Here is a 23,049-nt window from a genome sequence, read left to right as displayed (position 1 = left end):
TATTTCAGCACTTTGGAAAGAATGAATCATGTTCAGAAGTATCTGTTTCTGTAAGGTTCGGGAAGGAAATTTTATTAAGTGTTTTGGGGGACACTGTGGTTTTGGTGGGTATTTTTTGTTTTTTTTTTTTCAAAAAGAAGGAAGTTAGTTTCAAATAGCCTAAAGGAAAGAGTTGAGAAATATTTTTGAGTATTTATTGGAATGATAAAGCAGAAATATATTACATAATGAAAGGAAGCAAAATAAAAAAAAATAAAATTTCATGATGAAATATCAAAATTCAAGAATTTGCTCATCGAAATTCTTTTTTAAAATAATGCAAAAGATTAATATAAGGAATAGACCCTCCCCAGTACAAGGTGGAATTGAAGAAACAACAACCATAAACTTAAATATAAACAGTCTGACAATAAAGACTTTTTTTTTTTGGTATAATCATCTTTACTACAGCATTACCCATTTTTCCTGAAGCAATGTACTAGACTTAGGCCTTTGCAAATTTTTGTACTAAGACAACCACAACACACTTTACCCACTTCTGCCCTAGGCATCCATAACAAAGTTTCAACTATTGCTATATAAAAGCCCAAAAGTTGTGTTTACACCCTATGAAATATAATCCAAAGTTTGGTTATCAGACTACAAAGAAACATTTTCTTTAAAGACGCATAACCCTCCCCCCCAGCTGGGTAGTTCTCCTTAGTTCTTGCTACATTCCAGTCCGCATACATACAAAATGGAAGTAGGGAAATTGAAATTAATCACAGAATTATGTAGAAGATTTTACTTGGTAAGAGATTTTTTTTCCTTGTAGTCAGGAAAACCTGGGCAAACCACTCTGTTCCTAAGCAACTCTTTAAAACAGTTACTGATCTATATGGGCAGGAAATTCCTCAACAGGAGTTCCCTATAGTCATGAAAACACAGATTTGGACACTGTTCCCAAAGTTGTTTTGGGTAGCATATCTATGTTAATATGATAATTGAGTATTATTAAGATGGAAGATAATCAGTTTCCTTCCTCCTTTACTTCTAGAATGTGCCCTACTCTGAGTAAATTATAGAACCTTGTAATGCTATTGTTACCTGCCTTTGCTTCCACTCATGACAGAAAGGAGAAAACAGACAATAGAATATTTTAATATTTTACTACTATTGTGGACTCAGTGCACCCTAACGTCCACTTTTCTCTGCATCTAAAGAAAGAAAGACATATGGCATAATGGAAAGGACACTGGACTGAGAATCAAAGTACTATAAACTGCTACTACCTGGTTATGTCAGCTTGGATAGGTTATTTAACTTCTCTAAATTACCCTTTTTTCATATCTGAAATGACAGCATCAATAGAAGTGGCTCAGCAGAGAGTCTAGAAAGCTGGCATTAGAGTCAAAAATTCCTGGATTTAAGATGAGAATCTGTGACACATATTGCCTTTATTGGATTCTTTGGCTTTCCCTTCCTCTTCTACAATCACCTTCCCAACCTGGAGAAAATTCCATCTTGTTACTCTACTCTCCTGACTGGTAACTTCCTTTTCAGAAATGCTAATTTAGGGAAAGTTCCTACTTTGTTTTACTTCATTCCCAACTATCCAACCTCTTTCTAGCTAGCTACTTTGCCTCTTTGAGATTCTTTTTTCCTTACCATCCTTTTACTTTCATTACCCACTTCTGGAATTATAAATTGAATTGTAATCAGTTCTCCCATTGTTCCTAGATTGGGTGTATTAGCTTATGCCACTATGACCCCATTTGCTATCCAAGAAACTTTTGGGACACTGTGCTAAATTCTGGGAACACACAAAAAAGCAAGAGATAATTCTTGCTTTGAGGAATTTTAATAGTGTATTGGAGGGAACCAATAAGTAAACAATTATGTAGAAACAAGATACATACAGGATAACAGATAATCAACTGATTACATATAAACACACACACACACACACACACACACACACACACACACACACATACATTTCATTAAGCAGGATCAGAAAAGGCTTATTCCAGAAAGTAGAATTTTAGTTGTATGACTAAAAAAAAAGAAATGTATCAGATATATGGCTAGAGTAAGGGATTAATACATCCATAGCATATGTGATACACCAGTGCTCATGCTATATTAAGAGAATCAGAGGAAACTCTCTAGCATGTTGGAGAGATTCTTTATAATGGACTTTTGGAAAAATATGGGCAAGAATTCCACAAGATCAGGAAGCATGGATAGTTTGTAATTTGCAGCTGTAACCACATCAATGAAATCACAGATCCATAGAAAATCCCTTGGGATATTATTGTTCAAAAAGTAGCTCCAGGCCATTGTTTTGTCTCATTCCTCCTCCCTCCCTCAGGACTGCAGTCAACAGTGTATTGATTCTTCCTGCTTCCTCCTGTTTCAGATGTTTGGGCATTTCCATGCTCATAAACTTCTTCATCAGATTGAAGAAACAGGGAAAGAGAGAGCAGGTATTCCCTGCAGAAGGGGATGCAACTGATAACTAAAGGCATGTGGGTTACCTGTAGATTTTATGCATCTATCTTTCTATTCTGTCCATCAAAATTCTGAAATAGCAATTCACAAGACTATGCATATGATAGACATTTAATAAATGCTGTTGAATATTTAACATGTATAGAACTGCTTGCCATCTGGGGGAGAGGATAAAGAGAGGGAGCGGAAAAGTCTGAACAGAAGTGAGTGCAAGGGATAATGTTGTAAAAAATAACCCAGGCATGGGTTCTGTCAATAAAAACTTATAATTATTAAAACAAACAAATAAATAAATAAATGCTGTTGAGTCTGAGTTTGTTGAACAGTTTTCAGATTTTTAGAATTCCTTGGACCTTTTGCATGAGAACTATACAAGATACTTTATAAATTTTATTAATAAATTTAAAGAAATTTCAGATAGTAATTATAAATTTGTATAATATAGGATATAAATTGATAAGAGTTAATGATTTTTATTAATTATTATGCAGTGCAGTGTTTTTTTACACAAACTATTGTGTAAAATAGTTTTTTAATTGGAAAAATATAGGGTAATTATTTTTATTGGATAAGTATAGAGTAGTCTATATATATTAGGTATTTGAAACAACCTCAAAGAATGTCTAGGAAAGAAACCACCAGTATGATATGTAAGGTTAATGAGAACCAGCATAATATAGTATTTCCACTGTATTCTCTGAACTGAAAGCCAAATAGGAGGTCTGCATTTGATCTCCAGACATTGCCTTTATTTGCTATATGGTCTTGAACAAGTCACTTAATCTCTACAAAGAAGTTTCCTTATCTGTAAAATGATGAAGTTGGACTAGATAAATCTTGAACATTACTCCTACCCCTAAAACTCCATAACTTAACAATCTATACTAAAGACCCAGCATTTAACATTTAACAATAGTGCACAAAAACCTCAACAGAAGAAAAGAGGATGTTAGAGTAGAAGGGAAAAAAAAGCATCTGCAGTGGAGATAATACATTTGTACAATAATTAATGGTATAGTAGATAAAATACCAGTCTTGGAATGAGGAAAGTCCCTCTATTTGGCATATATTCATAAGAATTAGTGTTGATATAGCACTCAAGGTGTGTTAAGCACTTCACAAATATGTCATTTAGACATTATTTTTTCCCCATAGTAAACCTGGGATATGGGTGCTATTATTGTTTCTGCATTTCAGATGAGAAACATCATCTGATGAAATGATCAATTGTCAAGGATCACACAACTGTAGGATTTGAACCCAGATCTTTTTTACTCCAGATTCAGCATTCTAGTTAATATCACCATCTAGCTGCCACATATTGACTATGTGATTCTTCAATTAATCTTTCAGTAACAAAGGCAAAAGTCAGTAAGACTATAAGACAGTCTATAAAGTTAGCAGCTAGGTGCTACAATGAATAGAGTAGTCAAGAGTCAGAAATTCATTTTCCTGAGTTTAAATCTGGCCTCAGATACTTAGTAGCTTGTGTGCATGGGCAAGGCATATAAACTTGTTTGTCTCAGTTTCCTCATCTGTAAAATGAGTTGGAGAAGGAAATGACAAACCACTCCAGTATCTTTACCAAAAAAAAACCCAAATGGAGTTACAAAGAGTTGATCACAACTAAACAAACACCATAAAACAACTGCTACATAGTAAGTGCTTGGCACAATAATAATTGCTTGGTGACTAGCTAAGTAAAATGCTTGTTGATTTGATGGCTATAAATTGCAGAGAAACTGCTAACTTATATAAATGAATGAAATTTTCACATTGGGAATTCCCCCTATCATTGATATCACAGGTCTAGATCCAAACAACATCACCACAATAAGAAATGGAAAAATTCCCTCCCTGACTTGTTAGAGAATTATAGTACTTAGGTTATTTGAAATCTGAAAAGAAGTATAGAATTCTAATACTAAATTAAATGAGGCAACTGAACATATGACAGCCAAGGGAATTGTGCTTGGGAGAAAAGTTAAATTACCTCACAATGCTAAATATACCTGAATTCACTATAATTTTTCAAGAAGCAGATTCGCAATTTAAAAAAATAGCTCAATGAAGGAAATGTTGCCAGGAAAAGATTCACAGATGATGGTAAGTAAGGAGAATGTCATAGATAAGTTTATATCAGCTGTAAGTTTGTAAGGGGCAGCTAGATGACTTGAAGTCAGGAAGATTCATCTTTCTGTGTTCAAATCTTTGTGTGTCACAAAGCCTGTGACATTTACTAGCTGGGAGACCCTGGAGAAGTCTTTTAACTTTGCTTGCCTCAGTTTCCTTATCTGTAAAATGAGCTGGAGAAAAATAACAAACCATTTGAGTATTTATCCAAATGAAGTCATGAAAAGTGTACATGACTAAACAATTACATGTTTATAAAGTGAGCTTTATCATGTCTTAGGCTAAATATATATGATACCTCATGTTAAAGTAAATGAATACATTTTAAAATCCAAAGATTTTGGTTTAAGAATGTGAAACAACAGAATATTTGTGCTAATAATATTGATAACTAAAACATAAATAATGTTTAAATTTACAGAATTCTTATTATTATTTCATTCAGAACTTTGGAAAATTTAACTTTCTAACTTCCATACAAGGTTTATATTATGTATCAGTTTGGATTTTTTAAGGGTTGTTTTTTTTTTCCAGAGAGGACGGTTTAAATAAATTCAAAAGAAAAATTTTAAAATGGAAGATAATGTAAAGGTGGGATAGAAAGTCCTAGAAGAGGAAATCACAAAGAATAGTAGAGTTATTTTGGAAAGAAAAATCTTAAGACAATAGATTAATATAATATTGTACATTTGAACTCATAATTAATTCTGCTTCCTAACAGAAAAGAAACAAGGAATATTTTTCATTAAAACAAGCAACACCAAAACCTAAATGATTTTGCTTCAAGATACATTTCTTCTCTGCAGTACATAGTACACTAATATGGAATTATGACTTGGATCCCCATCATTGGAAGAGAATGCTACATTCTGATAAAGATCTGAGATTTTGATGGGTAAAAACCACACATCCTACACTGCAGCAAGAACTGGAAAGTTACTCTCCCAGGGTAATGGGATGGGAATCACATCAACTATGGAATGCAGGAAATATTTGGTGGAATTTTTTTTAAAACATCTAGAATAAAATGAGAAAGAATATCATAATTGGGGAGGCAGCCCTCTATATTTTTATACTGTGACTTCCTACATTTATGTACAAGTATATTTTTAAATCAAGCAAAACAACTTTATAACAAAACATAAGGGATGAATTTCCAATGATTTTGCCATTTCCATATTGGTATATCTAGTGTTTTCTAGGACTGGATTAATAATTTAGGGAAACTGTCAATAACCTTCAGGCTGAAGGCAATAAGTAGCCCACTGATATTCATTTATTACTCTACAATGAGATTAAATTTTTTTTCATGTCTCCAAAGAATTTAAGCAAAATTGCAGTGTTGAATTTCTTTAAGTTTCATATATCCCCAAAAATATAAAAGAAAGAAAAAAAGTTTCTCCATACCAAAAAAAATTTATAGTAGCTGTTTCAACCTGAAAATGAAGAGAGTGTCTATCAACTGGGGAATGAATGAACAAATTGTAGAACCCATAAGAAACTATGAAAAGAACAGTTTGGCAGACATAAAGGATAACTTGTATGAACTGAGGCAGAATAAACTGAGCAGAACCTGAAGAGCAATTTATAGTATAACAACCTTGTAAAAATGAACTGTTGGGAAAGTGTAATGGGCTGAAGCTTGAGTTGATGCATTGAGGTCCCAAGAATATGAGGCTAAATAGTAATTGGACCATACTCTATTAATATATAAACTTGGAGAAAGAATGGCCCCCGCCCACTCTTTGTGCAAGTCCTGATGTGTTGTATAGGAAATGACAATTTTGGTGGGTGGAGGCAAGGGAGTGGAAAAGGAAGGGAAAGGAGAGACTTTTTGCATTGCCATTGTGATGGTTTGCTCAGCTCAGATCTCTCTCTGTTAGCTGGCTTCCTGTGCAATCCTTATTCATCTCTTCACTTCAATAAAGAGTGAAGATTTTCCCCTTAACCTGAATTCCTGACTCCGGCTGATTTTAAATATGCGGTCATTACATTTGGCGCCCAACCTGGGGCTGTTTTTCATTCCCTGTGGCAAAACTGTCCATTCATATCTTTTATAAGGCTCAGCTAAGTTAACGCTGGGCACTGAAAAGGCAAATCTTTTCATATCCTCCTTATCCAGAGGGATAGAATAGAAACAATCCTTAATATCGATGACCCAAAGAGGCCACTCTCTAGGCAATTGAGTAGGAGATGGAATTACAGGCTGAAGAGTTCCCATAGTTTCCATCTGTTCATTCACTTTTCTTAAATCAGTGAGCATCCTCCATTTTCCCGATTTCTTTTTTACAACGAACACTGGGGAATTCCAAGGACTTAGAGAAGGTTGTAAATAATTAATCTGTACTGAAACATCTGCATAAGGACCTACAGGAAAGACTCAGTTACTATGATCAAATTAATGATCAACTCCCATTTTAAATGACCAATTATGAAGAATGATACTCATATCCTTACAGAGAAGTGATAGATTCAAGATGAATTAGATATACATTTTTGGAAACAGTTGGTATAGGAATTTATTTTCTTTGTATATTAATTATAGAGGTTTTGTTTCCCTTCTTTCCAAATTAGAGGAGGTGGGAGGCAAAGGAAATAAAATTTTAGCAGAAATTTTTTCTTTTTTATTATAGCTTTTTATTTAGCTGAAAAAATTTAACAAAAAATTTTTACTAGGCATAAATTTATCCAATGAAAAATGCTGTTCCCTCCAGAAAAAGAAGGGATATCTGAATATAGATTGAAGCATACTATTTTTCACTTTCTTTGTTCCTTTTTTCTTTCCTTGTACCTCTTCTTTCTTTTTATTTTCTTTCACAAAATTACTAATATGGAAATGTTTTACATGACTGCACTTGTATAACGTATATCAGATTGCTTACCACCTCAGGATAAGGAGAAAGGAGGGAGAGTGAGAGGACAGAGAGAGAGAGAATTTGGAACTTAAACCAAAAAAAAAAAAGGGGGGGGGGAATTCAACAAATGTTAAAAATTGTTTTTACATGCATTTGAGGAGGGAAGAAAATATTATTTATAAAACTTACAAGAGCAATTTTGATAAGCTAATAGGTGAAACTATGAATACAACACAGAAAGTTTTCTGTTACATGCAAAGGTTGATGGCCTTTATAAAGCATCACCTTGAGTTTCTATTGTTATTTCTTTTCATTTTCTCTTCCCCATCTTTTAGGTCCTCTCTAATTCCCACCTTTTCTAAGAGCAATTCTCACTATTTTCAACTTTCTAATATTCAATGTAATGACTGATTATATCCAGTGCTATTTGGAGAAAAGACACTATGTAAAGTTCATAAGTGAATTAAATGTAGTCTTAGTGCTTTAATAGTTTCCTCTCTATAATACATCCTTTGCCTTGAGTCATGTAATCAAACACCTCTAATTTTCATTATCCATTAAGATGTTTATGTTCCTTCAGAATATTCACTTATGCATTCCATATGTTCTAAGATATGTAGATTGAAAAGAGTACTTACTTTTGTTCAACAAAGAGAGGGTCAAAGAAATCGGTTGTGATTTTGTTTGCATATAGAGAGCAGCCTGCCATAGAACACAGTCCTAGAACATACCAGAATGAAGAAATTAACATTAGAATGAGCACAATAATTTTGCTACATTCATGGATTAGGTAGAAGTTTACTATTTACCTGAAAAAATGAACACAACTCCAGATAAACAAGCAAGTTTAGCTTTGGATGGATATGAGCCTCCAATTTTTGTACACTTCATTCCAAACAGTGCAAATATGGAAGCAAAAAATCCCAGACAGACAGCAGCAATCATCAGTCCTCTGCATGCTTGGATATAACCTGCAATTACAATGTGACATTTTCCACATTACAGCAATACGTTATTTTGAAAACGTAAATCCTCCCTTTACAATGTTCCATTTTGAGTCAATCTGTTCTGTCTTCTGGAAGAATAATTGCAATAGTTAAAATTCCATCATTTTGATTTTATGGTGAGAAAGTAGAAACTAGAAATACTCTTTTCATTACTACATCCTGAAATTCTTCCTCAGTCTTACTCAAATTAAATGATGTTTCTGGCATGTGAAAGTTTTGACTGTGGGGTTTACGCCCCATAGAGAACTAATTCTAGTAAAATTTCTTTAAGACTAATTGAAAAGTCATTTGGCTCTGACAAGTCTTAGACAAAAATATTAGTTTATTATTTTTGCATAGATACAGTCATTTGCTTTAGTCTATGATTTTCATTAGGAGGAATCTTTAAAGAATCTGTTGGGGGGGGGTTTAAATAGAGATGAATAACTTGGAATTAGTTTACCAGTAGTTCACAATATTAGAAGATTCTGTGCTACAAGGGACAAAATATTATTCTATTCCTTAGAATTAGTCTATTCCTTGTCCTTTATAAATAAAGGAACTGACAAGATCAGGTGACTTGTTCAACATAGTTGACACATGAATAGATATTTCAAAATGCTTTAGAGTAGTTTAGAAACATTTTGTTCTCTTAGTAAGCAGTTTTATTATTTCAGCTATAATCTTGTTTACAATAATGATTTGCTTTGCAAATCTGTTCTTCATAAGTAAGATAAAAACATACTTATGCAATGTCCAAATTATCACAAAATTCTAATTAGTAATATATGAATTAATGAATTTTTATAGTATGATGTTCTTGAATTTATAACAAAGAACAGCTTCTTACATGTCATATATGAATGGACACCCATGAATAAATCTGTAAGTGGAATAATATATGTAATATATTTGTTTTCCATTTAATTATTCATAAAACTACCAAACCTTGAATTTTCCTTCTTTTCTGATATGGACTAGTATTGAATTCAGGAATCAGGAATTTTCCTATTGGGAAAATTATAGACTGAGGAAAGACTTAGAATGTTTATGTATTCAGACCAATTCCACCTACATTTCTATGAACAATAGATGGATTAAGTACTGGGAGAGACACAAAAAATTTTAGCCAATTACCACAAGAACAATCTGTCAAAGGGAACAGTCATGGAATTGAAAGAGAAAGTTTCATATCATTATAGGGACACAAACTATTATAAAAAATTCCCATTACAAAAAAGTTTCAGGTCAATCCAAATGTTATTAAGTCCTAGTAAGCATCTCTTTCTAGAGAGGGGGCCTTTATAAATAGTGTACTTAATTTCTGCTCCATTCTGATACAAGTAAAATCCAAGTTGTTAATGCAGACTACATTTTTGCTTTCTAAAGTGTCCCAAATGACAATTGACACCTCAAATATAAAGAGGCACACATTACTTTTTTCCCACATATTACTTATTGCACATATTGTGTTTTCAAAGATATCAAGTATCTAGTTTTTCTTTATATTAATTTTATTTTGAAGTTTATGAAGTTGCCTTGCTTTCCTATGATTAAACAAGATTTATTGCAATAAAAAAAAAACAACAAAAACAGAAAACCCTCCAAAAAGAGCATAATAACACTGGCATTAGAAAATAATTAACACAGATTGATTTGGATGCTAGTCATTATGGCATGGGTTAACTTGTAACACTGCTACTAAACAACGAATCCTACAAGTTCTTCCTTTTTAGGTATCCCTTTATTCCTCCCTTTTTCCAGCAGGATGCCTGATTCAGATTCCAGGCAGCAAAGTGGAGTGTTTGGAAACTGGAATCAGGATCCTCAGAAGAGAAGAAAATAAGCACCCATTAAGTCCTCATTATATACCAGACACTGTGCTTATCCACTTTAAAATTATTATCTCAATCCTTGCAATAACCCTGAGTGGGAAATATTATTATCCCCATTTACAGATGAGAAAAAGAGGCAGACATAATTTAAGGGACTTATCCAGGGCCACATATCTAGAAAGTCTCTGATGCTGGATTTGAATTCAAGTCTTCCTGACTCCACACCTAGATCTCCCTGAACCTTCTTATCCATTGAACCACTTCAGGTAAAGTTCAAGAGTATGTAAGGTAGTAACAGGGCTAGCTCATTGTTTGGCAGCTAAGATTCAGTCAGTACTCTACCATTTTTATGATCAAAGAGACCAATTTTAGTCTATGGTTTTAAACATCTTTGTCCTGCCTTCAAGTGTAGTCACTGAACAAATATCAGATCTTAGTATGATAAAAATGTGAAAATAAATGAATAAAACTATCCTAAGGAAATTATTCTTCTTCACTTCCTTATGAATCGATAGAGTACAAACAGTCCCAGTTTACAATTCAATTGTAAATTCTATAGTTTGGAAAACCTAAATGCATTTTCTATAAAAGCAGATTAAATAGTGATTCATTTTCAGGTTGATTCCTAAAAGATCATACTAGAGCTAATATGGCAAAGAATGCTATCTATCCTCTTTACATAACCACATTGTAACAATATTTCTATGGGAAAGTATGCATCAAATTTCATTTCAGGACCTCAGAGATACATCTTTCCTTATAAACTGTTCTTTTGGGTGTGGCAAGGTGAAAACAAAGGGACTGAAAGGCTTCACCATCATATCTTGTTAGAATATCATTTGGAAGGTAGGGAGACAGGTACTGCTGGAGCAAGGGTTCTGAATCCCAGCAGTCCGCAGAGAGAGGTCCATGAATAGCATTCAAGGAGTCTATGAACTTGAACTAGAAAAAACAACACATGTATTGACTTTCACTAACCTCTAACTGAAATTTAGCTTTTTCTTCAAGTATTTAAAAACAGTGTTCTTAGAAGCAGTCCATGGCATTAAACAATTAAGAACAGCTCTGAATTAACATGTTAACTCTATATCTGCATAAAAGAAAATATTTTAGGGTCTGAATTGGGTAAGGAAGGACAGTTGCTTTCATGGATGGTGAGGATTTCTTGTACAAATCCTGTTCTGTATAAGGAATGTTTATATAAATAAAATATTTGTAAATTAGGACCTGTCTATATTATAAATTATAAAGCAGTGATAAATGAATGGCGTGCTGAATCTGAAGTCAGGAAGCCCTGAATTCAAGTCCTATCTTAGAAACTTATGTGACTTTGGACAATATACTTAACTTCTGTCTACTTCAGTTTCCCCAAATGTAAAATGAATATAATAATACCCATCTCTCAAGGTTGTTGTGAGGATTAAATTAATCAATATTTTAAGTATTTAGCATAATACATTGCATTTAGAAAATACTTAATAAATACTTGTTCTATTTCATTATTTTGGCAGAGTTAATCTTTGCATGATTTAAGTCTACTTATAAGCATCCATGTAATGATTTCCCTTTTACAATGTGGGTACTTACAACCTTCCATTTAATATTTCCTGAGGGTAAAACTTATTTTAGATAATACCATAGTAGTAAAAACTGGCCAAAGAGGCCATTATTTCTGACAGACCTAATTTACTGGAACTGTTAACAGCTAATTAACACATTAAGATGCTGAAGCTTGAACATATTTACTCAGAGGTCCTCTAAAACAAAATTTATAGTTAAATCTCCTAAGAGAAATGCCAAACGTTCTCAGTTACATAGATATTATATACTAACAGCAACATGGATGAGATTGATTTTTATCTAAAGGTCAAATGGTACTTTGAGAATAATAGCTTTAGCATGACAGCCAGAAATCATTAACTCACTTAAATAGAACATAGCTTCAATTAGTAAGAGGACTGTGATTTGTATCAGTAGATATTGTAGGATAGAAAAAACTACATTCTGACTTTCCTGAAAGTTCAACTTAACAATTAAAATACACATTTGATTTTCACTGTCATCTCTTAAAAAGTAAAAATATCCACTTGAAGAGAAACCATTAATGACACATAAACTGGATTTTAGACTCATGAAAAGAGAGAATACACTGTGTCTATATTTTCACTGACAGAAGGGGAAAAAATCCCTTTATCAGTAGAAGTCAGCACATTGTCTACATCTAGAACACTCATTTAACTTATACTCACACAGCCAATATATGTCTGAGGTGGTACTTAAATCCAGGCCTTCCCAGCTTGGGGTTCACTCATATATACATAACAGTGTAATAGTGCCCTTCCAGAAATAAAGTATGTATATTTTTAAATGAGAAGCAGATTAATGTATTACACAATTAATCTCAGATAAAACATCTTGGATATATGTCCTGTTTCTGGCACCTATTGGCTATGTGACCCTAGCCAAACTCTAAACTCTAAACTCTAAATGCTGTTAAGACTACAAATTGCAGAAAGGGTGTTAACCTGCCTTGAGAGAAAGAGAAAGAGTGAGAGAGAGTTTCTTTACCTGGGAATTCCTCGACCAATGAAATCACTGGTCTAGTGTCTTTCTATGTAATTTTTTTTATGCTAACAAATGCTTACCATTTTTCCTGGGAAATCTATAAAAAAGAACAGAGATAAAATTCTAGAATCGTTTTATGAAAAAAAATGGCATTGATTTAGGCAATTTGATTCTTATCACTAGATCTGAGATGACACAAAGCTTTTCTACCCCTTAAGCGGCTTTATCTGTAAAGCTGAGATGAGAATTACACAATCTTGTTAATCAAAATTCAAAGGTACATCTTCACATACAATATAATTGAAATAAATTAGTACCATCCCTGTCAATTAGCTTATTTATCTCCTTCAATACTGTGGGAAAAAATTATACATAAGTGGCCTTTTCCTATTTGAATTTTTCAGTGATCTGGCTTTATTTCCATTTTTAGGATTAGTTTTATTTTCTTCAAGTCAATTGCCTGTCTGACTCTGTCCAGAGCTATTTCATTCATAAATGGGGGTGCAAATCAGAAAGTAATGAGGCAGCTAGGTGGTACAGTGAAAAAAAGGCAGAAAGATGAATCTTCCTGAATTCAAATCGGGCCTCACTAGCTGTGTGACTCTGAGCAAGTCATTTAATTTTGTCCTGGTTTCCTCATCTATAAAATGAGCTGGAAAAAGAACTCTAGTATCTCTGCCAAGAAGACCTCAAATGGGGTCATGAAGAGCTAGATACAACTGAACATCCACAACAATCTTTGATTCACTCTTCTTCCTCAGCTCATCAACTGATATGTCCTGATGATTCTAAATCTGTAAGATATCTCCATTGATATGGCCAACACCCATTTCAGGATGTTATCATCTCTTGCCTAAACTACTGTAACAATCTAATTGGTCTCTCTATGTCCAATATCTCCTCTCTTCAATCCATTCTCCATAGCAGTGACAAAATAATCTTTCTAAAGCATAGAAAAGACCATGATCAGAAATCATCAGTGGCTATCTATTGATCCTAGGATAAAATAAAAATTTCTCAACCTGACATTTAAGTATCTCAACAATGTGGCTCCAAAACTTACATGAACTGATGCTAAGTGAATTGAGCAGAACCAGGAGATCATTATATACCTCATCAATGATACTGTATGAGGATGTATTCTGATGGAAGTGGATCTCTTCGATAAAGAGAGCTAATTCAGTTTCAATTGATCCTGGACAGAAGCAGCTCCACCCAAAGAAAGAACACTGGGAAATGAATATAAACTGCTTGCATTTTTGTTTTTCTTCCCTGGTTATTTATACCTTCTGAATCCAATTCTCCCTGTGCAACAAGAGATCTGTTCGGTTCTGCACACATATATTGTATCTAGGATATACTGTAACCTATTTAACATGTAAAGGACTGCTTGCCATCTGGGGGAGGGGGTGCAGGGAGGGAGGGGAAAATGGGAAAAGAAGTGAGTGGAAGAGATAATGTTGTAAAAAATTACCCTGGCATGGGTTCTGTCAATAAAAAGTTATTTTAAAAAATGTGGCTCCAATCTACCTTTCCAACTATCTCTCCTATTCTTCTTTATGTTATGGTCAAACCAGATTACTAGATAGATGTTTCCCAAACTCAAGATCCTATCTCTTGCTTCCATAGATTCACACAGACCTATAATGGATATACCTTCTTCTTCTTTAAAATTAAATTAAAAGCCACTGCTCAGGTACCATCTCCTTAGTGAAGTATTCCATGATGCTCTCAATTGATGATAGTCTCTCCTTTCTCAATTACCTTGCTTTTTTTCTTTCTTTGTAGATTATCATCCCTCCATGTCCTATGGAATATAAATTTTTGAGAAAAGGGACCAGTTTTTTGGGATTTTTTTTCTTGTTTTGCATCCCAGTGACCTATAACTGTCTTAGTACATCTGTGTGTATATATGTGTGTGCCTGTACATAATTAGTATAGAGAGTTCCCAGTAAATTCCTTCTACTAATACAGATCAGCAAAAATTTGTAACTTAAAGTTTCCCAGAACAATAAGAAGATAAGTGACTTGCTCAGAAACACTTTCTCCAGGATAGGTGGGAGCTGGGAATTGAATTCAGCATGCTATTCCTTACACACACACACACACACACACACACACACACACACACACACAGGATTTATTCTTTCCATGTCTCTAATCTTACACAGAAGAGACATTTTATAAATGTTTGTTGGATTGAAGGTTTTTAGCATCAATCCTTTATTTTCTTTCTTTCCCTTTCAATTTTTCTTTCTTTGGTGACTTCAAATTAGTATGCATGTGATAGATTCCTCTCTAGTACATCATTAAACACTAACATTTAAACTTTCTGGGTCAGTCATCCACCCATTCCATCACCCTATAGAGAAGATGAGCATTTCAGCACCTTATCAAGAACATTTTTGATGCTATTATTTCCCCTTTCCTTTTCCTTGCCCCTTTAAAAGAAAGCTTATGTAGCTAACCCTTTTCTCAATTACATTATAACAGAAGACTGCTCTTAGGACAATTACTGTAAATCTGTGATAAATTCTGTGGTAAAACACAGTAATATGAGCTTATCTGTTCACATCATCTGCCTGAATTTGTGTTTTGGATAATAGAGACAATTCAACAGTGGTTCTAAGGAGTAAATATGGTCTAGATCATATGTGAAGGTGCTACTCAAGTTCTTGTTCCTTTCAGAACAATACCTACATTTCCTTTACTCTATGTCCTCATCAAATAATACATTTGAAGCTAGAGTTTGTTTTTCAAGACATACAATTATATACACTAAAAATTATATACACTTGGAGGCATTAAACTCTTGTCTCTACTATTAACCTAGTTATGTAAATAAAAATTTAAAATAACGCAATGACCAAAAAAAACCCTTAAAACTAATGTAATTAGTCCTCTTGGGCTATAGCAGTTTACTTATGCAGTCCCATCTATATTACTTTTTCCTCTGAGAATCCCAATTTCTACTTAAAAAATTCATTGTTCTCTTCAAGGTTAAACAAAGTTGGTATTATCAGCGACTAATTGTTGTAAACTTTCCGAGAAGCAAGCAAGAAAAAAAGATCTAGTTTTATAACTTTTTGAAAGAAAAACCAAAGAAAGCCTATTTCAAATAAAAAAAAACACGTAGAAAAGATCATCCCACTAGGAAAAAACTGACTAATAAAATTAAAAGAAGGAAGAAAAGGGAAGTATTCTTTCTATGCTGAACTTCTCCACACAGTAACTCAGGTTTCAGAAGCAATAGAATAATAAGCAGAGTCAATCACTCTGACTAGGAAAGGAATAATCAGTTGTGGTCTATTGTTTTAAGACTTAGAGAATGCATTTAAATCCATCTGGGCTAGTTTATATTTTTAAAGAAAGACAATTTTTTGATTTTTCTAATGTATGGTTTTTAAAGATGTGACCGAAGTGCAAGGACAAACGATTTTTGCTTTTAATCAATTCCCCATTTCACAGATAAAGTTGTGATTTTATCAACTGTGAGGAATTTCTTCAATGCAGGTCATAACTTGGTTATGTTCTTATCAGTAAATTCTACGAAGTTAGGAGAAACAAAACAAAATGGACCGTCCAAGGTTACACACATTGTCTGAGATGGGATTTGAACTGAGGATGTTTAGAAGCTACGTTGTAAGTTTTACACACTACGCCAGAATTCCCTCTTCAAAGAAAAGAAAAGAAACAAAGAAAGAAAAAGGAAGAAAGAAACCAAACACTGAGTTTTAAATACAGGGGCTGCTGATTCTATAGTTACTAAAAACAAAACAAAAACAAACAAAAACTTATGGTAGGCTCTCTACAATAAAGGTATTTTTAGCAATGAGAGAATCACCCCAGGTTGCCAAATCCTTTCTCCCAAAGACCCTCTTTTCTCCTGTGTGCAACGTCTTGCTGAACACACGCACAGGACAGGAGACGGGTCACTTCAACCCTTGGCAACCGCTCAGGGTAGTACCGATCCCAAGAGCATTGGCTGAACTAGAAGGAGCGTCCCGACTTGTGCACCTGCTGCTTCCCTTCCTTCATCCTGGCTGGCTCACATCTGACTTTTAGTTCACCTCTCATCTCAATCTCATTCGAGAACAGAACTTCTTAACCAATTTTTAAAAATTAAATCATTGACCCCTCTGGCAGGAGGGAGAACCCCATGAATCCTTTCTTAGAATGTTTTTAAATAATTAAAGAAAATGCTACATCTCAGTTAAAAGTTAATGACATTAATTTTCCCCCATCCAAGTTTACGGATTCCTAAAAAGGTAACCACGGACCCCAGGTTAAGAACTTTAGAACAATCCATTCCTTAGATTACGAGAATGAACGAAACAAAATCGAACTCCATGCTGTCCTCTGCACGTCCTTCACCTCCTTCCCTATCCCGACGCAATTCCCACATTCCGACCTCCCGAAACCTATCATGCCTGCTGAGTGTTAAAGTATGAGCAGCACGCAGGTATTGGATCCCATCTAAAATGTGGCCCCTTGAGCTCCTGAGCTGCTTTAAGTTACGCGCATTTCCTCTCTTGCGCGCTCTGCTAAAATATAGGACGCAGTTCTTCGAGTGGAAGGAAGGAGAGGGAGGAAGAGCATGAGAAAGGGATATGGGGGAGACAGGGAAGGTCACGGGGGAAAGGAGAGATGCAGACCGTCTAGAGCCAGCATGGAGGGGAAGTCCTTGCAGTCAGAGACACCCGTGGAATCGGTAACACATGTCTTCCACAAATTGGCCCAAAAGGTGGCGGTGGTGATGACCGTGCCATCGATGGTGGACACTTTCCAGTAGTCGGTGGGAATCGTGGAGGAGACCAGCACCCAGCCGGAGACAGACGCCGTGAAGGCTATGATCTCCAAGACCGTACTCGCCATGCCGCTGGCTGCTGCAGCGCTTCCCGCATCCACTTCCCAGCCTAGCACCTTTTCCTTCTATTGCTCCCCATTCTTACCCTCCCCTGACTCCGCCTCCTTCCAGGGTCCCCTCCTCCAGCAGCCCCAGGGCGCGCGAGGAAAAGAGGGTCAAAGAGAGCCCGGGAGCTTGAGCCCACACTCCAGAGTCAGCTCCATTGGGTGGGAGGGGTGGAGTGGGGAGAGCTACCAGCTCATTGGAAAGAGTCCAGTAGTTTCACAGCATCCTGCCCCACCCCTGGATTTCCCTCCACCCCCAATTCAGTCCCGCTGTTCACCACCCCTTATTCCCATCCCCTCCTAACCCCCTCCCCCAGCCCTTACTTTCCTTCTTAGAAGAGGGAAACTAATAAACTATACATTATGATTTCTAAATGGGAGGAGGAAGAAGAGATGGGGAAAGAAAATGAAAAACTTCATTATCCTGCTGTGCCTCAAATTTCACTCCGACCATTCCTTACCACTGGTGAATCAGGGGGATAGCCCCTTAGTCCTGTCAGGTTTCCTTGGAAGAAACACGAGAGACATAAGAATGTAAAGAGAATGCTAGAAAGCTGATTTTTTTGTTGGATAGAGTGATCTCTAAGAGGTGACGTCATTTCCTCGATTTTCTTGCCCCCTAATCCAGATCATCACAAACTTGAATCTGTATCAGTTTTCTTTTCTCCTAGTTAGAAAAGACCACTCTGCGGTGCCCTCTTACTCTTTCCTCAGAAATTGGGCCAGGTCCCCACATCAATAAGACACATTCTTTCATGCATCTCTCTCAATAACTGTTTTCCTCTCCTCTAGCAGTACACTTATTATTAGTTTGCTGGTCCAGCCTGCCAACCCAACGAACCCCTTATTAGAGGGGGATGGTCTAAAGATGCTAAAACCCACAGAGATCTGAACATGAGGTTTCAAGAAATGCCCTTGTTCTGAAGTATTATAGAAAGGGAAGATGGGCAGCCGGAGGTAGCATATCTGATGGAACAGATCCTTCTTTATGTCCTACCCACGATAAAAAGTTTGGTTTCCAAATTACTTTATTAAATCTGAAAGGAGAAAGCTCTGTATGTATATATACTCTACCAGGAAAGATAAGTTTAAAGTGATAAAGTCTAACAAGACAAGCTTATTCCATTATCAAGTTTCTTTATAGTAAGTCTGAGTAACTGACCCTGTTACACCTAAGGGACATGGACAACAAGGGTTCACTGAGCAGACTCAGCCTTTGGAAGCAGCATGAAGTTCTGTATACATAGATATGTTCTTTGTACACTCCCAGTTTGAATGAAATTGGGCTGCTAACTTGTTCACTCCCAACAATCCATTTCCCTCCTTTATCTTTGCACATAAAATAGTCTCCATATCTGCAATACCCTCCTTTCTTACCTCTATCCAATAAAATTATTTCCCGATCCGCTCACTGATACTCTCTAGATTTTGCAATTATTTTACCTATGCTTTCTTTATATTTACTTGTATGCAGATTGTTCCCTCCAAATAGACTATGAGGTCCTTGAAGGCTATTTCATATTTGTCTATGAATTGTGGTACCTAGAATAGTAGTCTACATCCAATAATATACACAATAACTATTCATTGAATTTAATATTTTTGTCCAAATCCATGAATAGAGGACAGAACCAGCACACATACAAAGTCTTTTTGATTTAATCAGAATTATAAGCTTAAAATCCTTCTGATTCTCTAGATATGATCTGACCAGAACAGAGTACAGTTAGGACTGTTGTCTTACTTGGTCTGGACACTCTTGTAACCTAATGTTGGTTTTTTTTTTTCAATCTGGGAAAGGATTTTTTCTTAAAGAATAAAATGGTATAGCCTGCTTTAAAAAAAAAGGCTCAGTTAAGGCAATGTGGAGCTCAACATCAGCTGAGCTTGGTTGGAACAGATGTTGTTGTTCATGCTATATAGAAAAGTTTTATTCTGTTACTGAAATGCTTAAGATTGCCTATTACCTACTTTCTTGTTGAAACCCAGACCTAATCTGCAGAATAAAAATCACTTTTAGGGAAATTTTAGTTTTCTGCTACTTCATTGAACATTTTCAGAAAAGTAATATAATATGCTCAAAAAATTATCAAATTGTGCATACTCTTTGATCCAGCAGTGTTACTACTGGGCTTATATCCCAAAGAGATCTTAAAGAAGGGAAAGGGACCTGTATGTGCAAAAATGTTTGTGGCAGCCCTCTTTGTAGTGGCCAGAAACTGGAAACTGAGTGGATGCCCATCAATTGGAGAATGGTTGAATAAATTGTGGTACATGAATATTATGGAATATTATTGTTCGGTAAGAAATGAACAACAGGATGATTTCAGAAAGGCCTGGAGAGACTTATACGAACTGATGCTGAGTGAAATGAACAGGACCAGGAGATCATTATACATTTCAACAACAATATTATATGATGACTTGGCTATCTTCAACAATGAGATGAAACAAATCAGTTCCAACAGAGCAGTAATGAATTGAACCAGCTACATCCAGCGAAAGAACTCTGGGAAACGAGTATGAACTATTACATAGAATTCCCAATCCCTATATTTTTGTCCACATGCATTTTTTATTTCCTTCACAGGTTAATTGTACACTATTTCAAAGTCCAATTCTTTTTGTACAGCAAAATAACTGTATGGACATGTATACATATATTATATTTAACTTATACTTTAACATATGTAACATGTATTGATCAACCTACCATCTGGGGGAGGGGGTGGGAGGAAAGGAGGGAAAAAATTGGAACAAAAGGTTTTGCAATTGTCAATGCTGAAAAATTACCTGTGCATATATCTTGAAAATAAAAAGCTATAATTTTAAAAAGCAGCATAATACTTGAAATTGTTCTGTCACTGATTTAGGTTCTGTTTAATCTCATCTGGATTTTTTCAGTCAGATGACACCTTCCTTCCTTCCCACTTTCATCTGTGGGTCTAGAACAGGAGTTAACTTGGGATCTGCGAACTTGGAAGGGAAGACAATGAAATCTTTTACTAATCTCTAACTGAAATTAAACTATTACTTTCCATTTAAAAAATCCTGAGAAGGGATCCATAGATGTTTATGACTTTAAAAAAAAAGAAAATTAAAAACCTTTGGTCTAAAATTATACCCTTCCCTAATTTTCTGTTCGGTATGGACTAGAAAAGTAGTTTCATTTTGCTGATCAATATATAATTTGCAACTCATTGTTTTAGAAAATTACATCCAACACTGAGAACTTAAATAACTTTCCTAAGATCACATCAACATTTTATTCAGTTTATTGATTTACCAAAGTGATATGACTGTTGAAAGATATTTTTAGCAATTAAAGTTAAATATTTTGTATGAAACTTATAAAATTGTGTGTCTTACCCAGTTTTTGTAGCTCCTGTTACATATAGAGAAACTTCAAATATCTATGATAGAATATTTGAATTCAAGTAATAGGTTATCTATATCTATATCTATATCTATCTATCTATCTATCTATCTATCTATCTATATATGAAAAGGATAGAGGAACTAGGGCAATGACTCCAAGAGCAGAATGAGTTGATTTTTACTCAGAAGCATCAAGTATGTTTGGTTTTTTGGGGGGGAAAGAAAGGGGAATTTTGTGTGTTTTGTGTAGAAGCAGAATGTCTTTCAGATAATAGGCACAAAATAAATGTTTATTAAATTATACATGCTAGTTACATATGAATAAACATACTTTTTATTTCAGAATATTTATAGATTGTAAGGTAATGAATCCTCAGTTACAATTCTACCCTATCATTTCATGCAGGCTGGGAAGTGATCCAAATTCTTCTTTTCCCTAATGCTGTATCAAGTTTATTAATTTCCAAAATGTCCATTTTATAATAACAATATAACATATAAATATTAACTTAATATTTTATAGTTTAGTAAGATGCCTGAAGAAAAATATGTATTAGAAGCTAATCATTTGAAAAGTTTAAATAAAATTTTGCATAATTCAGTTAAACACCAAAAATTACTCTAATATTCTAATTTTTTTCATTTCAGGAAATCCCTTATTTTAATTTAAATTTAAATTTAATTTATTTTATTTTTAATAATGGTTTTTATTTTTCAAAATACATGCAATGAAAAGATTGTTTTCAACATCTACCCTTGCAAAAACTTGTGTTCCAAATTTTTCTCCCTCCCTCCCTGATTGTCTCCTCCCCTCCCCTAGACAATGAGTAATTCAATATAGGTTAATCATGTGCAATTCTTCTGAATATATTTCCACATTTATCACACTTCACAAGAAAAATCAGTCAAATGGAGAAAAGAAATAAGAAATAAAATAGCAACTAAACAACAACAGCAGCAAAAAGGTGAAAAACACTATTTTGTGATCCACAATCTGCATAGTTAGCTCTGTGGATGCTGATGGCTTTTTCCATCACAATTCTATTGGAACTGCCTTGAAAGTGATTCAAGTTTTTTCCTTTTCATTTTTAATAATAGCTTTTTATTACATGCAAAGATAATTTTAAACATTCATCCTTGAAAAACCTTGTGTTCCAATTTTTTTCCTCTCCCTTTCCCCACTATCCCTTCCCCTCAACAGTAAGTAATCCAGTATAGGCTAAACATGTGCAGTTCTCTTAAACATTTTTTTCCACATTTATCATGCTACTCAAGGAAAATCAGATTAAAAACAGAAAAAAAACAGGAAAAAAAAGCAAGCAAACATCAACAACAAGGTGAAAATTCTATGTTGTGATCCATCTTCAATCCCAATAGTCCTCTTTCTGGATGCAGATAGCTCTCTCCCTCATTCCGTAGACTTCAGGCCTGTTGCAATTGTACTGAATCACCCCGTTGTTGAAAGGAGCCAAATCCATCACAGTTGATCCTCATGTAATCGTGTTGTAATTGTGTATAATGTCTTTCTACTCCCTTCACTTAGCATTAGTTCATGCAAGTCTCTCCAGAGTTTTCTGAAATCATCTTGTAATATTCCTTAACATTCACATACCATAACTTATTCAAGCCATTCATCACATAATTTCCTTCCCACTACCTTGTGACTACAAAAAGAACTACTACAGACATTTTTCCATATGTGGGTCCTTTTTCTTTTTTAATGATCTCTTTGAGACACAGATCCAGTAAAGACACGTCTGGATCAAAGGTATACACAGTCTGATGGGCATTTTTGGGGGGGCATAGTTCCAAATTACTCTCCAGAATAGTCGAGTTCACAATTCCACCAACAATTATTAGTATCTCAGTTTTCCCACACCCTCTCCAATATTT

General features: G+C 34.7%; 2 protein-coding genes across 3 annotated transcripts in view; one reads left to right on the top strand and one right to left on the bottom strand.

Moving 5' to 3' along the window:
• The window catches only part of DZIP1 (DAZ interacting zinc finger protein 1), a 109,368-nt gene extending 103,743 nt beyond the window's left edge, over positions 1-5,625 (top strand). Inside the window, exon 21 of the transcript XR_007951732.1 lies at positions 5,348-5,625. The gene's annotated coding sequence lies outside the window, so the exon portion shown is untranslated. The remainder of the gene's footprint in view (positions 1-5,347) is intronic.
• Positions 1-23,049, bottom strand: part of CLDN10 (claudin 10) — a 202,932-nt gene that overhangs the window by 22,534 nt on the left and 157,349 nt on the right. The window contains exons 1-3 of one of the 2 annotated variants that reach the window (XM_051984020.1): positions 17,523-17,742; positions 8,291-8,452; positions 8,120-8,201 (exon numbers count right to left, since the gene is read on the bottom strand). The exons of the other annotated variant lie outside the window; for it this stretch is intronic. Coding sequence (XP_051839980.1) covers positions 8,120-8,201; positions 8,291-8,452; positions 17,523-17,742 — 464 coding nt within the window. Of the gene's footprint in view, positions 1-8,119; positions 8,202-8,290; positions 8,453-17,522; positions 17,743-23,049 lie in introns of those variants that run through there. 2 annotated transcript variants of the gene reach the window in all.

Source organism: Antechinus flavipes, chromosome 3 (assembly GCF_016432865.1).
Source record: "Antechinus flavipes isolate AdamAnt ecotype Samford, QLD, Australia chromosome 3, AdamAnt_v2, whole genome shotgun sequence".
Lineage (NCBI taxonomy): Eukaryota > Metazoa > Chordata > Mammalia > Dasyuromorphia > Dasyuridae > Antechinus > Antechinus flavipes.
This window is presented reverse-complemented; position numbering and strand designations above follow the sequence as displayed.